General features: G+C 38.9%; 1 protein-coding gene and 1 pseudogene across 1 annotated transcript; one reads left to right on the top strand and one right to left on the bottom strand.

Moving 5' to 3' along the window:
- Positions 1-336: 336 nt before the first annotated feature.
- Positions 337-4,241, bottom strand: LOC103978684 (phytosulfokine receptor 1-like). Its single transcript, XM_009394569.3, has one exon. It carries the CDS (start codon positions 3,616-3,618, stop codon positions 472-474), a length of 3,147 nt encoding a protein of 1,048 aa, XP_009392844.2. The 5' UTR covers positions 3,619-4,241; the 3' UTR covers positions 337-471.
- Positions 4,242-9,674: 5,433 nt separating this feature from the next.
- On the top strand, positions 9,675-15,629 carry LOC135638078 (eukaryotic initiation factor 4A-III homolog B-like; annotated as a pseudogene).
- The last annotated feature ends 451 nt before the right edge of the window (positions 15,630-16,080 follow it).

Genomic DNA, 16,080 nt, shown 5'->3' on the forward strand with positions numbered 1-16,080 from the left:
ACTTCCCTATAAATATCCTCGCGTTCTAAACAAGCAGGGGGGAGGAAAGACTAGGAAAAAAGATCATACGACCTTGAACTAACTTGATCATCGGAGGGGTCGGGTCAAGCACCCCGACCCGACCTGTGCGCAGGAACGAAGACGATGCGATTCTGGACCCACCAAGCGAGGAGCCCCTTCCCGAAGGAAACGGCGACCCACCTCCACAACCGAACCGATCGAGCCAGCATCCTCAGCGGTCCCGAGGAACCCCCTTTAAAGATCCCCCATCATTCGGACCCGAACCGAGTCGCGTCGGCCCCGAGACCACGGCCCAAGGTAATTTACACAAACAGAGAACTAACTCCATAGACTGAATTAGAGATTAAATCAATATCCTGCATAGTTTGATCTAAAGCTTTACAGTGTCTATTATTGTCTGTAGTGAGCTCACCGCCATTGAAGGAATTCCATCTCTCTCTTTCTCTTCAGTCAATTCTCATCATGGCCAAGTTCTTCCAGCCATGCAACTAAGTCACTGGTCGACGGCCTCAGCTTTGGAGAATCACTGACGCAAAGGCATGCAATCTCAAGCATCCTCATTGCCTCTCTGTCATGCTGCTTGCTGCATACGGAAGGATCAAACACCTCAATCTCCCTCTTCTCGTTCTTCATCTGAAGCACCCATGACACCACGTTCCTGTGGGCTTTTGGTCTGCACATGTCCACCGGCCTCCTTCCGGTGAGCAGCTCCAGGAGAACCACACCGAAGCTGTAGACATCGCCCTTGAAGGTAGCAACAGAGGACTGCCCGTACTCCGGTGGAATGTATCCCAGAGTCCCGACCAGGTCTGTCGTCACATGAGTCTTGTAAGGAAGGATCAGCCTCGCAAGGCCGAAATCTGCTAAATGAGCTTCGAATTCATGGTCGAGGAGGATGTTGCTAGATTTGATGTCGCGGTGTAGTATATGGGGCTCGCAGGATTGGTGCAAGTACGCCAATCCCCTGGCTGCGCCTCGAGCGATCCGAAGTCGTCTTCCCCAGTCCAGCGTTGAGTTGCCTTCATGTAGTTTCTCATGGAGCCAGAAGTCCAAGCTGCCATTCTCCATGTAGGAGTAGATGAGGAGCCTGTCGTTGCCCACCCTGCAGTACCCCTGCAGCGGAACAAGGTTCTCGTGCTGAACTCTGGAGAGGGTTTCCACCTCGGCCTGGAACTCCTTCTCCATCTGACAGTAGTCGCCGGAAAGCCTCTTGATGGCAACCTTTCTTCCGTCCGGCAGAGTTGCTCCGTAGACCAGTGCGAACCCTCCGCAGCCGACGATGTGAGCTTGATCGAAGTTGTCGGTGGATCTCAGGATGTCGTCGATGCTGAGCTCCTGGTTGTCCTTGTTCTGGAACAGCAGCACTAGTCTGCAACCGGCGGGGTCGGAGAATTCATCTGCATGAGCGACCACCTTGGCGTTGTCTTCGCGTCCTCTCGGTCGAGCTCGCAGTAGGATGAAATAAGCAACTACGAGGAGAGAAGCTGTCGCAACTCCGATTCCGATCGCCATGCCTAAGGCAGCACTTCTGCCGTGTCGCCTGCTTCGCGGTGGTGAAGGATTTGCAGAGGAGCAAGGGGAGAAGTGGAAGCCGCACAGGCCTGGATTGCCTTCGAACGCAGAGCTTGAGAAGGTTGAGAATTGCCCTCCTGTTGGGACTGCTCCGGCGAGATTGTTGTATGCCACATCGAAGTTTGACAGGAAGCTCAAGTTGGTCAGAGAAGATGGTATGCTTCCGGTGAGCTTGTTGCGAGACAAATCCAAGGTCTCTAAGTCTGTCATCCCTGACAAATCCTCAGGTATGCTTCCTGAAAGATTGTTCCAGCTCAAATCCAGAACATAGAGATGTGACAGTTCCCCGAATCCAGGCAAGATTGGCCCGACGAGCATGTTATGGCTCAGAACCAAAGATGAAGGAAAGCTACTGATTTGGTTATACTGCAACCCCTTCCCGGTTGAGTTCTTCTTGATGAAGAAGGGGAAGTTCTCCGAGGAGTTCTGCGAACTGCCCCCGTGCTTGAGGCTCTTCATCCGTGTCAAGCCACTGGGAAGCTCACCAGTGAGCGAATTATTCGACAGGTCCAAGTAGAAGAGGTTGTCGAGGTTCCCGAACCACGGTGGGATCGCGCCGGACAAGTAGTTCCATGATAGGTCCAGAACTTCCAGCTCGGGGGAGTTTGCCAGCCATGGCGGAACTGCGCCTGAAAGAGCGCAGTTTGCGATGACGAGGACCTCCAGCTTCTGAAAGCCTTGGATTCCATCGGCCGGCATCGTCTCGCCCCCACGGAAGTTCTTCGTGAGGACTAGGATGGTGAGGTTGGGGCAGTGCTGAAGGATCTGCAAGGCTGAGGATATGTCCGAGATGCGATTCCCGGTGAGTGAGAGATCGGACAACGGGACGAAGTTCTTGAAGCTGCGGGGAATCTCGCCTGCGAGATCATTCTTGGCGAGATTCACGGTCCTCAGCTGCACGCACTGAGGGAGGTTGTCAGTGATGGTGCCAGAGAAAGCATTGGAGCCGAGATCAAGGAAGCTTAAACTGGTCATTGCCGTGCAATTGAGATCGATCTCGCCGCTGAGGGAGTTGTTGTTCAGATTAAGCACCTTGAGAGATGGCGAGTTCGATAGAGAGGTTGGTAGATCACCGACGAAATGGTTCGAATGAGCCGAGAACGACTCGAGCTTCGGAAGATTGCCGAAGACGTCCGGGATGTAACCCGAGAACTGATTGAGCGAAAGATCGAGGAGGACCAGATTGGAGAGGTTGCCGATACTTGTACTGAGATTGCCGGAGAGCAAGTTTTGCTGAACGGATAGCTGCGTCAACGACGGCATCTCGAACAGCTCGTCGGGCAGGTTTCCGGCGATGCTGTTCTCGCCGAGCGAGAGCTCGACGAGGGAGCTGCAGTTCTTGATGCCTCTCGGGATAGCGCCGGAGAAGCTGTTCATGGCGAGTCGGAGAACCTGGATCTTGGTTGAAGAGTTGCAGATGCCTGCGTCGAAGGCGCCGTGGAACTTGTTGGCGGTGAGGTCGGACAAGGTGAGGTTGGCCGAGCCGGCGAGGATGGGGTGGTGGCCGGTGAAGTAGTTGCAGGAAACGTTGAACACTTGGATCGCCGGAAGGCTCGCGTCGGGAGGAATCACGCCGGCGAGCTCGTTGGTGCTGAGGCTGAGATTCTCCAGCAGAGGAAGGCGGAACAGCCGGTGAGGAACCGGCCCCTGAAGGTTGTTGATGGAGAGATCGAGCCTTTTGAGCCGATCCAGTCCGGCCAAGGCGTCGGAGATGGAGCCTCTCAGGCTTCTGTTGCGAAGAACCAATCCGACCACTCTTCTGCCAGAGATCGCCGGAGGGCCGCAGACGACGCCGAGCCAATCGCAGCAACTTGAGGAAGAGTCGTTGACGTTCCACCCAGGGGGAGAAGACTTCAAGCCGTCCGCGAAGCCCCGCAACGCATCCAAGTCGCCGGAGTGGCAGCTCTGATTCTGAGAACAAGCGAGTCGAGCTCCGAGCAGGCAGAACAGGATAAAGCAGCAAGCGTGCGTGGAGATCGACGCCCAGAAGCCTCCCCTGCTTTCCATCGAAGTCAACGTTTTCATGCAGGAGAACAAATGAAATCGATAAATAATGGTCTTTTCTGGCTAAAAATCCATCTTTTGCAGCACCATTGAGGATTCTCGGTAGATTCTTGCTTGATTCAGACTAGTTTAGATTCTCACGAAAAGAAGTCAACGCGCATCAAGAGAAGAAACAGAGAAGGAAGACGAAGACGAAGACGAAGAAGAAGAAGAAGAAGAAGAAGAAGAAGAAGAAGAAGAAGGAAGAGGAGAAGATGCCGATGAAGCAGAACACTATATTTCCATTACAGTGGAACAGAAGAAGAAGAAGATCCAAAGAAATGGAAAGAGCTGGGGTTTGACTCTGCTCTGTTCTCAACACTCTCAACAAGCTATATCAATCGAATTCATCTATCATTAGCTAATTACGTATCAAAATTCCATTTTTTTCCAAGATTTATGCATTGGAGGTCGTTTTCTTGAGCACTGGGAGATGGTCAGAGACAAATTTGATGGAGCATTTGGCTAGAGAGAGGACAAGAGAGATGGGAAAGAAAGCAGTTGACTGGCTGTGCAAGAAAAGAGTGGGCGGTGTGGGTATGAAGTCAAAGGTCACAAGAGACACATCACCTCCATTAAACAACATCTCAATCAAGATTAAAGAAAGCAAGAGTTACCTAAGAAGTCAATGTTTCACCAAAACCTTCTGTTCTGTAAGTTCAAGTGCATATTTTATGTATGAAAACAATTCCAAGTTTATCTTAGCTAGCTTTCCAAGGTGATTTCTTTGAGCTCAAGTTGACTCTTTTCTCCTCTTGATTCAGTTCTTATTGGTTGACATTGTTAGGTCACACCCTTTGAAGAAGACTATGGGCTATGGAGCTCAACAAAAGACAAGCTTTACCAACCACTTTGTTTGTTCTTAATAGCAATCCAGGAAAGGGAGTTCAGAATCAAGAATTCACACTAGTTATGCAGTTTAAATTTTTTAATAAAAATAAAAAATTATACTAATTGAATTTATAACGACGGACCTTCATGTAATAGTAAAATTAATACTTCACGTTCTCGAAGACTAAGTTTCGAGTCCCTAACAACCGCTCTAATTATAGAGGTAAGCATGTATTAATCCTCTCCGGAACCCATATTGGATGGAACTCCATATATTACTTCTTTTTTTTATCCTAATTTGGTTTAACATGATGGTAATCTAAATCATATTTTGTGATGTGCAGTAATGTTGGATTAGATTATTAGTGGGTTAGACATAAAAAAGCAGCTTATCAATCACCCCAAGTTTAGCAGCTTCCAAATCTCTCTTTTCAAGCATGCTTGGAGGACAGAACTCAGTTATCAGAGCCATTTGATTTGAGAAGTATTATAAGATCATTCACAAACCTCCCTCTATACTTGAAAAATTCTGTACAAATCTATTGACTAAGTAGATGCAGGCAATAGGAGTTCATCACCTCCACTACCAAACAGTCTTCACCCACCATCCATTGTGGATATGTCATGAATGTCTGCAGATAGAGTAGACACAACAGTTCCTGAAGAATCTAATATTTAACATAGCTGAAAATACTATTGACCAGGTAAAATGCTCATCAAATCAATTTTATTGAGAATAACCTATAAGAACTTTTACATTTTCATGCTCTGTTTACTGATTCAAGTATGAAACCAAATTTGGGCTTGGCATTTAGGGAAAAAGTCTAGATTCATGCAATATGTTTCTGACTTCAAAAAATGTCAGATGTTGGTCAGATTTCCAATGACATGTGGAGCTGACTAACTTCTTGCAGAAGATGAAGGAAATTGCAAAAAACTCAATTGATTAGATGTGGTTTATAGAAATGCAGATACAACTAACTCATTCTCAATCTACATGAGTGTATCTGTCTCTACTAAACTTAGCAGAATGTGAATTATCCATACATAGATTAATGTAATTTTATCTTAGAATAATTGAATAAATGGATTTTGTTGGATAATAGTTCAAACCACAGCTCATTAGTTATGGCAATAGGAACTCAGAACAAAGCCTCTCCTTCCCTACTGTGACTTCAAAAAATGATCTTGATCTAGTCAAAACTTGGACAGTAGTTGGGCGCAGGATCCTTCTCCAAAGCATTTTTCTGCCCCAAATACAAATTTTACAGTTGGAAACATGCTTAAAGGTCCTACCAAATGCAAAGATTAATACAAGACCAGTGTGAAATTTTTCACTGCTAAAGGATACAAGTGTTACAGTTCTACTATCTTCTTCAAGTTGTTTTCAGGAACTTAAGCACCTTTCTTGTCCATATTTTCCCAGATAAACAATTTGGAAGCATGTATTCAGTAACAATTAGTCCCAATACCTCAAGCTTTGAGTTCTTCCAATTTCCAATCTTTGATTTTAATCTCAGAATAACTTCTGGTCTCAAGGACAACTAGCTTAAAGTACTTCGAACAAAATCCAACTAAAGGTAATGACTTGCAATCAAAGATATGCTCTTGTAATCAGATGTTTTGGCACCAAAAGTGGAGTTTAAGTTATATGTTTGTGATGACAGAAAGCAGCTCCCACTTGTTCCACATCATGTGGCCATGGAATTTGAAGGACCCCACTGCTACAGTGAAGAAAATGGTCCAAAAGAAGAAAGTTACTTTTGATAGTGTGTTCCTGTTGAAGTTATCACTATGGATGATTGAAACAATAACAAAAAGAAAAGGAGGGGAAAAAAAGGGAAAAGGAAAGATGCCACTTCAAATTGTCTACCAGATTGTGGGTCCTCCTGGATGTGGAAAATCTATTTGTGTATAGCTATGGGACCCAAAAAATTCCATCATGTACTCCCATCATAAATTCTTGAACATCACAAGTAACAACACTATTACAAGTTCTTATTATTATTAGAGTTCCTCACAACTTGTGTCTCTTAGTACATTTCCTCATGTTCTCACAGGATGCATCAAGATGAAAGATTGGAGGCTGCAAAAAGCACCATTTCTTTACAGACCTTCTTGTGTAAATGCATTGCATGAAGAGAATAGTGTGATTTGATGGAGAACCAAAGGGCATTCATTAAACATCATATTACATACATATAAAAATATATAGATATTTATTTGGTCCTCATGGTATCTTTGTGATACAGAAAAGACCAGGCACATAAGCTTTGCACAAACTAGTTTCTCATGTCTCAGTCCCTTTACCATCTGACTGTGCCTTTGGGACCATAAATGCATCAGGTTGACCTGAAACTACAGAAGTATCAATGAGAATGACTCCATCTTTGAGATTCTTGAGACTTTACTCAAAGTGTGATGCTGCTTCCATTGGAAGCCTTCACTATGCTCATTGGATCTACCAGTGCACACCACAAGTTGCAGAATATGATGTATTTTTTAATGTTTACTCTTTGGACCTGAGTATTCAATCAATAACTGTAAGTTATACATGTCAAAATAAAATCCTTCTTAAGAGTTCATAAGCAGTTTGATCCCCTTTTCTGAACACATTCTTATTTTGGATAGACCATTTAGCAATTTAAAGTCAAGTGCAGAGCTTGGAGCTGAATTACATACAAATATAGCATGATCATGCAAAGTGGCACTTCTTATTTAAATTGATGATCTGTCTTCCAACTTGATTATGTTTCAAACATCACACTAGTATGGAGTTTCAAGCATCTATTCTGGATACTGATGCCAATTACATTCATATACATATAGTAATCAGATATTCATATTACTGTCAAAAAAATCAATCTAAAACAAGTGTTTTAGGTTCTTTCTTGGACCCACCCAGATCACTGCAACCTAATAGAACTGAAACCAGTGGCCACAGTAGATTTGCCATAGAGAGATATGATGATGTCTTTCCTTGATTCAGCAGGAAGATTTCAAATGGATTGTGGTGGCTTAGTAAGATGTCAACCCAGCCAAAGCCAATCTATTTAAAGATTAGTTGACTGGATATGGCCTGGAAAGAAAGCAATAGGATTGATAATTGTAAAAGTTGAGTCTTTAGTTGCTTGACAAAGCAAATATTGCTGATAAAGGAACCTACAAAGAGCTTTCTAAATGCACATCATAAGTGTTTAGTGGATCTATATGTTACTTAAAAATGGATCTTGTAACAAGGGATCTCAGTCACAGGTGTTGGTCTGCCATTGAACTGACTTAATCATGAAAGTAGATCATTAAGTGTTAGAGAATAGTTAAGTGCTCTTGTGATGGTTGACATGCATACTTCAACTATGTGGCTGTAATGTCAATCTATTGAGCTAATAGAACATAGTTCTTAGATCATACTGACTGCATGTACTATGCTACTGTAACTTCAAGATTCACTCATGAACACTAAGACACCAGCTACAGAATGCCTTGCTACACTTCTGTTGCAGTTTAGGCTAGTCATTTCTAAAATTGCTTAAGAAACTATTGTTTTGCAGTTCATCAAGAAAGAAACAGCAACACAACTCAACTAAAACGAAGAAAAAACAAATGAAGTAAACTTGAAGTCAGAGAAGAGGAAAACATGAAAGAAAAACATATACCATCATTTACTTGGACTAAAGCATTTCCGATCAATAGTTCTTAGGTCAATTATCTTATCGGGCTAAGTCATTACAAATAATATTAGAATCGATGCAGTATTAAGCTTGAGTTGCTCAAATAGAAAAACACTACTCGTAGATGTGGTCATAAGACATAAGTATCATTGATCTGAACTTTATATGCATTATATTTGGATTTGATTTTGAAATTAATGACTACCATTAGATTGGATTAAGTATTTTGAGTCATTGATTTAAAATCAATAACTACGTTCCTATAACACATAGAATATTTTTTATACGTATAAAAGGATTTCTTTTAGTAAATATGACCAAGGATTTCCAAATAAGATGTCACTACTACAAATACACTATGTATTATGGCATGGCCTCCTATTATTTTACCAACACTTTACATTCAACAACATAATCTCATTATTATGGAGAATCTCAATTTATATTTTAAATCATTGATTCAAACTCAATAAGTTGATTAAAGAGTTATCTAGTCGGATCAAGACACTTAATTTTTGCAATAATTCTTTTATGTTTGAATAATTAGTATTTTTTGCACTTAATTTCATTAATCATGCAAAAGTTCTTGAAGAAATTTCAAACACTCAATTTTTGGACACCTTTTTTAAAATAATATTTTAGATATATTCTTAATCTTTAATAAGTAATAAAATATAAATTATTTATCTATCAAGTATTTATTAAAATATGCTCATTCTAACTCATCTTCTCTTTTATAGGTTTTTAAAGGACCATAAGGGTTTCGAGAAGATTAACCCTTTATGGATGGATACGAAGGGTATCGTATGACCTAAATAAAACCAGATAAGTCCGTTATAAATGGTGTTTTATAAGATAATTATTATGTGAGACATACCTTATAAAACTAAGCGTTGGGTAATTAAAAAATATCTAAAAAATTGTTCATGTATATTTATTGTAAATAATTTTATGTTAGGACAATTACAAGTACATCCAACGAGCATAAAATAAAAAGTGTTATAATGGTATGCATATTTCGAAGGAACCCTAAATATACTATTATTTAAATGTAAAAAATAATTAAAATTTGTAATACAAGGAGATGTTAGGGAGAGATATAAGAAGATTTGATAAAATATTCCACAATGAGATGATGTTATTAATTTAACTAAAGATATCATCTTTTAGAACTGTATGATTAATCTTTATCAGTTGATTATCACTATAAAATGTAAGATATTTATATTTTAATCAAGATTAAATATAATTTAAAGATTCATTGTGATGATAAAATGTTTGTGGATATTTTAAAGTTGCTTTATGTTTTTAATGTTTAAAATTTAAATTAGAAATAAAAATAAGTTAATGACGGTTTAATATTTGGAAGAATACACAAACAATAATGACAACAATTAGCAGTAATATCCAAATTATTTGAAAGAAAACATATCCTAAATTAAATTGCAGAAGGGCAAATCTGTTATTTTATATATTTCAAAGATGCCCCGTTTATTATCCGCGCGTAAACACGAACGCATCTCCAAAGCGGACGCTTTTAGGGTGTGTGTCGTCCCGCGGTCTCTCGCCGCCTCGGAGATCTCAGTTCGATCTCCAGCCTTCTTCGTCGCCATGGCGGCCGCCAGCACCGTGGCCCCTGCGATTCGGCAGCCGCCAGGCGGCACCATGGACGACGAGAACCTGGTGTTCGAGACCAGCCCCGGGGTGGAGGCCATCACCAGCTTCGACCAGATGGGCATCCGCGACGATCTCCTCCGCGGGATCTACGCCTGCGGATTCGAGAAGCCCTCCCCCCGCGATCCAGCAGCGGGCCGTGATTCCCATCATTAGTGGCCGCGACGTCATCGCCCAGACGTCATCATTACCGGGAAGTCCTCTATGATCGCCCTGTCCGTCTGCCAGATGGTTGATACCACCGCGCGAGAGTACGATTGTTTTATTATTTCCTTTTGGCTCGATTTCCATTTTCCTTGTCAATTTTTTTCTTTCTTATTGTTGTTTATATTAGGTCTAGAGTTTCAATTATTATTTGGTTTATATCATGGAAACCATATGTTGATTATCAACTGGCTCAAGCTTGGTTGATTGCTTGGCTTATTGTTTGCGGAAGAGTTAAAAAGCTATAACTCCATTGGGATTATTAGTTGCTCTTTTTCCCTTTTCCATGCACGCTTAGGGTGTCGTTTAGTTCTGAACACTTGGAAGCCATGATAATTCATCAAACTTAACAGCAGAAAAAAAAAAAATTAAAGACTGGATGTTTGCTCGATATGTGTTAAATTAATATTTGACTGGAAATAAAAGAAATTTGACTGTGGATATAGTGTAGATGTCACAGGAGCTATGTAGTTATATATCTTAATAATATAACTTTGGAAATACTATAAGTTAGAAAATCTCTACTAATCAAATCTCTAAACCTAGTTAAATTGATTTTTAAATTTCAGCTCAATTCAGTTATCATCATTTCAAATATATCAAAATTGATGTCCCTCATCCCTTCACTCTCTTTATATATATCTGTGCTTGCATCAATTTGGTGTCAGAGCCATCACCACTATGTTCTATTATGATGGTTGGGATTTTGAAGTTGCAATGCGAGAAATTGAAGAGACAATTTATGAAGATTGGGACAAAAATCAATGTTGTAGTTTAGTAAGTTTTCAGTGGTGAAACATAGAGCTTTTGCAATCTTTTAGATAATTAGGGAACTGTGAAGATAATTAACGAAAAGTGGAAGCAAATGAGAATAAACTTGCATCAATTGAAGAATGAGATTGAAGATCCAACATATGAAAGACATGGTTTTGTAGACTTTGTTCTCATTGTTTTTCGCTTTATTCTTCCACTGTTTGTATGCTGGATCTTCAATCTCTTTTTCAGAATTTACACCACCTGTCCACAGACATATAAAAGGTTTTCAACTTTCTTCTTTGCTGGCTAATACATATCTTTTTCAGGGTGCAGGCACTTATTCTGTCACCTACGGGAGAACTTGCTGCCCAAACTGAGAAGGTCATATTGGCTATTGGTGAATACATAAATGTGCAAGCGCATGCATGCATTGGTGGAAAGAGTATAGGTGAAGATATTAGAAAGTTGGAGTATGGTGTTCATGTTGTTTCGGGGACACCAGGCAGAGTGTGTGACATGATCAAAAGAAGGACCTTACGCACAAGAGCTATCAAAATATTAATCCTTGTCCGTTTATCCTATGTTGTTGTCAGGTTTTTTGTCCAGCCATATTTATTTGATCTTTTGAGCTAATTTTGTCTTATTGGTGTAGGATGAAGCTGATGAGATGCTGAGTAGAGGCTTTAAGGATCAGATATATGATGTATACCGAACTTCAGGTTTGGTTTAACAATTGGAATTTCTCATGCTATAGTTGTGGTTTCGTTTGTTTATCAGTATTAGGTGTAGTTGGTGCAAGCAAAGAACATGGGATTGTAAGGTTACTTTGGTGAACTTTCATCAAAAATATTTGATCGTTAGGGTTGTCTTGAGTTTATAATAATAATTTTTCATGGTTAACATGTACAAAAGCAAGTAGAGAGGCATTAAAAGTTGGTACAATTGGGACTTGGGAGGAAGGAGGTAGAAGAAACATGAAACAGTTCATTGAGGAAGACAAAAGTAACTATGGCCAACCGGAGAAGAAAAATGTATTCATTAAGTAGAAAAAACACTCACATTCACTCTGTTCTCTCAAGATGAGACGACCACAATTCAACACAATCTTCAAGGAGGTTCAATCAACTAATACAAGCACAAAATATTTTTTTTGGATAGTCTGTGGAGACCAGTTAACTTATTCAGCTTTCATATTTTGACTTTTTTTTTTCATCTTCCTGCTTTTAGGTTGGTAGTCAGTGTTCCTTATGTTCCATTTGAAACCATGCTGTACATTAAGTCTTATGCCACTGATAAATAATTTGCTATTAGCTTTTGCAAATCATTAGCATAATCATCGTCTATAGTTTTATTTTCAGTTTCAAAATAAAGATTTTCTTTCCATTAAATCAATATTTTTGCTAATGTTACTTCCCCTTTCCCAATCTTCATGATCCTTTCCTCTCTTCTCTGAAAAAAAGGGTAAAAGGCAATCTGGGGCTTTATTTCTTTCATTAGTTATTTGTGGCATTCTTTATACGAAAGATTAGTTTACCGATGCTTTCAAATTTTCAGCATTCCTTTCTTTGAAGATTTTGATCTATTCCCATTGGTTTATCTTTGTCGATTTTCTCTTTCCTGATGTGACCAGGAACCTCTGTTCTTGCTTTTCTTAGAGTTTTGTTGGATGAATTATATTTAGACTTAAGCATGGTAAGGTGCATGACTACTATATGTCAGACTTAAGCATGGATAGTAGCAGAGAACTTCAAGGAATTAGGGCCACTTTAACCTTGATGCATATTTTCCAGATTATAAGAATCCATCTAGAAAGCTGATTTAGTGGTTCTAGGAGTCTTAGAACTTTCATGGCCAAGGTGTTTATGGATATTTTCAAATTTTAAAATTTTTTAGCTCAACCACCAAAGTCCATCTTATTCTTTTTGTGCAATAGTGGAGGTTTATAATGCATATAAATTATTTCTGTAGGTTGCTCTGATATCTGCAACACTTCCCCATGAAATTCTGGAGATGACCAATAAATTTATGACTGATCCCATAAGAATCCTTGTCAAGCGTGATGAATTGAGTTTGGAGGTAAAGTATCTGCTGAGCTTTCTCATTAGTTATTGTCTTATTCATTTATGGTTGTTAACCGCTTTGTCTTATTCCTTCAGGGTATCAAACAATTTTTTGTTGCTGTGGAGAGAGAAGAGTGGAAGTTTGATACATTATGTGATCTTTATGATACCCTCGTTATTACTCAAGCTGTTATTTTCTGCAATACAAAAAGAAAGGTGATTTACATACTGTCATATATAGCCAACCATATGGTTCTGATTTTGAAGCAGACTTTAAGCATGTTTGACCTTTGAACTTTTTAAATCATAATACACTAATACCAGTTAGGTTGTAATTAACCTTTGTCAAATGTATGCAATTTACAATACTCTAATCTTCATTTTTTTCCCCATATTACATAAGCTATAACATATTTATTCGTTGAATGGAAGAAAAATATAGGAACAGGCTTCATTGTTCAACGAAGATCACTAGTCCAATATTCTTTCACTGTCCTTACTTATTTTATTTTTTATTGAAATTTAATTTCTACATAACTTTTTTCTTTTTCTTTACTTTTACCCCCTTTTTTTGAATAGTGAAATGAATAGCCAGTAAATTAGGGTGCTTTGATTGAAGGAAAGGAATTTAACTTAAGAAAACAAATGAATGATGACATGATTTCGGATGTCATTTTTTAAGTTGCTAGACAATAGGTACTATATTATTAGTCTGGTCTTTGTGATACATTGCAATCAAATTTAAAAGGACATAATTAATTAGAAATATATAGTCACTAATCAAACTCTACAAATTGATGGGAAAGTATTACATTCCTATTTATGGATTTGTTTGCAACTGATGTTTACTCCATTTGATCTGCAATCAGATCCATCTATTTTTCATTGACTAATAATGTGGGAATTTCCCTGAAATCATGGTAAAATTTAGGAGAATGATAAGTGCTGTAGATTAGAAGACAAATTTGTATCTGCTTGGTAAGGTTATGACATGGATTAGGAATTCTATACCATATATCAACAGTGACCTCTGATCTGTATATATTCCTAGGCTTGAGGACATAAAAATATATTTCTAAAAAAGTAAAGTTATATTAAGGTCTTATTAAAAGAATACTTATTGCAAGACATAATACTTTGTGTTTAGAATGTTGATTTTAGGTTTGTCCAAAGCCTTCTTCAAATTCATCATAGTTCTTTTTTTTTTTGTCCAAGGATAAATGGCGGAGGCAAGATTCGAGCCCAGGATCTTGGGATAATCTGTCAAAGTCATTATCATCTAAGCTAGCCAGCACTCAATCAAAATCAATATCGCTATGCATGCTGGGCCACCTTGTGTAATTGATACAAACTTTTGTTCAACTGAAATGTAGGTAGAATGAAGAAGTTTGGGTTTAGGATCTCCTGTATGAATATATGATGAAGACCCTTTGCCTAATTTGTGGATATTGTGCTCCTAGTCCTTTGCATTTGCATAGAAGAAAATTTGTCCATATGTAGGTCCAAGCACCCTAGTTGTCTTCTCTGGAATTATCCAAGTTGTGCTCAAATTTTGACTTGATTTCACAAGAAATTCACCCTTTCCTCCTCGACTGATAACATTTCATCAAAGATCCAACAAGTTGTTGCTAAATATTTTGGAATTCATCACTAACAATCATATGTCCTGTGATTCTCTCTCTTTTCCTAAATACTAGCAAGAAGTATGCTATCATAGTTGTTTCTCATGGAAGCGGAATCTTAAATTATCATTATAAAACTTTGCTCATCTACTCTTCAAAATTAGCAGATTTTTTTTGGTAGGAAAAACAATATTTGATTTTATTTTTCTTGAAGTTAAATTATGCTCCATCATGTGTGTTGTAACATCAACTTATGATTTACCTTTGTATAATTGTGAACCAGATGGATTGGCCTTAAATATTTTGGCAGGTTGACTGAAAAAATGCGTCGTAACAACTTCACAGTATCTTCTATGCATGGTGACATGCCACAAAAAGAGCGAGATGCAATAATGGCAGAATTTAGGTCGGGGGCGACACGGGTGTTGATTACCACTGATGTATGGGCTCGGGGGATCGATGTTCATCAAGCAAGATTTAGTGCTAAAAAAACTTTTTGTAGTAGGTTTTGTTACCATTGCAGTTAACTCATTACACATGAATCATCCATTCTACTTTGTTTATGCACTTCTGAAATTTTTATGGTATTTCTTTATAGTCTCAAAATCTGTCAACTAATGTTCTTTGGTGTTGTTGGCAATGATTTTGAGTTTGTCAGGTATCTTTGGTAATCAACTATGACCTTCCAAATAACCGAGAACTCTACATACATCGGATTGGTCGATCAGGATGTTTCGGACGCAAGGTAACAATTCATTTGCCCTCATGGGTCAATAAATTCTTGATACAACAAATCAACTTGGGCTTCAGTTTCCATGTACCTTGATCATATCAATTATTTTCATGGTTAATAACCATTTCTTTTTCCAATCATGGTATTGTCTGATTTTGTAGGGTGTGGCTATAAACTTGTGCGGAAGAATGACATCCGTATACTAAGAGATATCGAACAGTATTATAGCACACAGATTGATGAAATGCCTATAAATGTCGCTGATCTGATTTGAGTTCTCACAGACGACAAGGACAAGGAATATACCTGTGTGCGAAGCTTTTAAAGGAAATACTCTCGACAATTTTTTGCTTTTTGTCCACAGTTGTAAGGTCCTTCATGTCATGAGAGTTTGTTCTCTAAACTATACTTGTAAATTATATCCGTGGAATCTAAAGGCAGCTTGAAGTTCAAATTTTGTCTGATGTGTTTGTGTGTGTGGCAGATAATAAATTGCAGTGTACGAGAATTGTTGTGAGATAAAATGCTTTGTCGTGTAAACGAAACCCAAATATACAAATAATGTAAATTGAAATAAAAACATTTTTAATCAAAAGTGAATGTTCTAATTCCATGAAAATTAGTTTGGTTGAACGATAAAAATCTCCAAAGCTTAAGTTCTTAGGAAAAAAAAAAATTATTTTCATCTTCTCACAGGTTGGCTCACAACAAAGATCAAAGGGAACATACATCAATCATTGTCTTCCCTGAGATGACATACTCTCTTTCTATGTCCATTAATTATTTATGTATCACTAGGAAAACATTAATAGCAAGAGAATTCTCTAACAAAGAACTAGAGAGAGAGAGAGAGAACTACACCATTATCTTCTCACAGACACCACCAAACTAAA

Source organism: Musa acuminata, chromosome BXJ1-3 (assembly GCF_036884655.1).
Source record: "Musa acuminata AAA Group cultivar baxijiao chromosome BXJ1-3, Cavendish_Baxijiao_AAA, whole genome shotgun sequence".
Lineage (NCBI taxonomy): Eukaryota > Viridiplantae > Streptophyta > Magnoliopsida > Zingiberales > Musaceae > Musa > Musa acuminata.

Coding starts and splice junctions, on each gene's coding strand:
- LOC103978684 (XM_009394569.3), bottom strand. CDS start 3,618: ATGAAAACGTTGACTTCGATGGAAAGCAGGGGAGGCTTCTGGGCGTCG.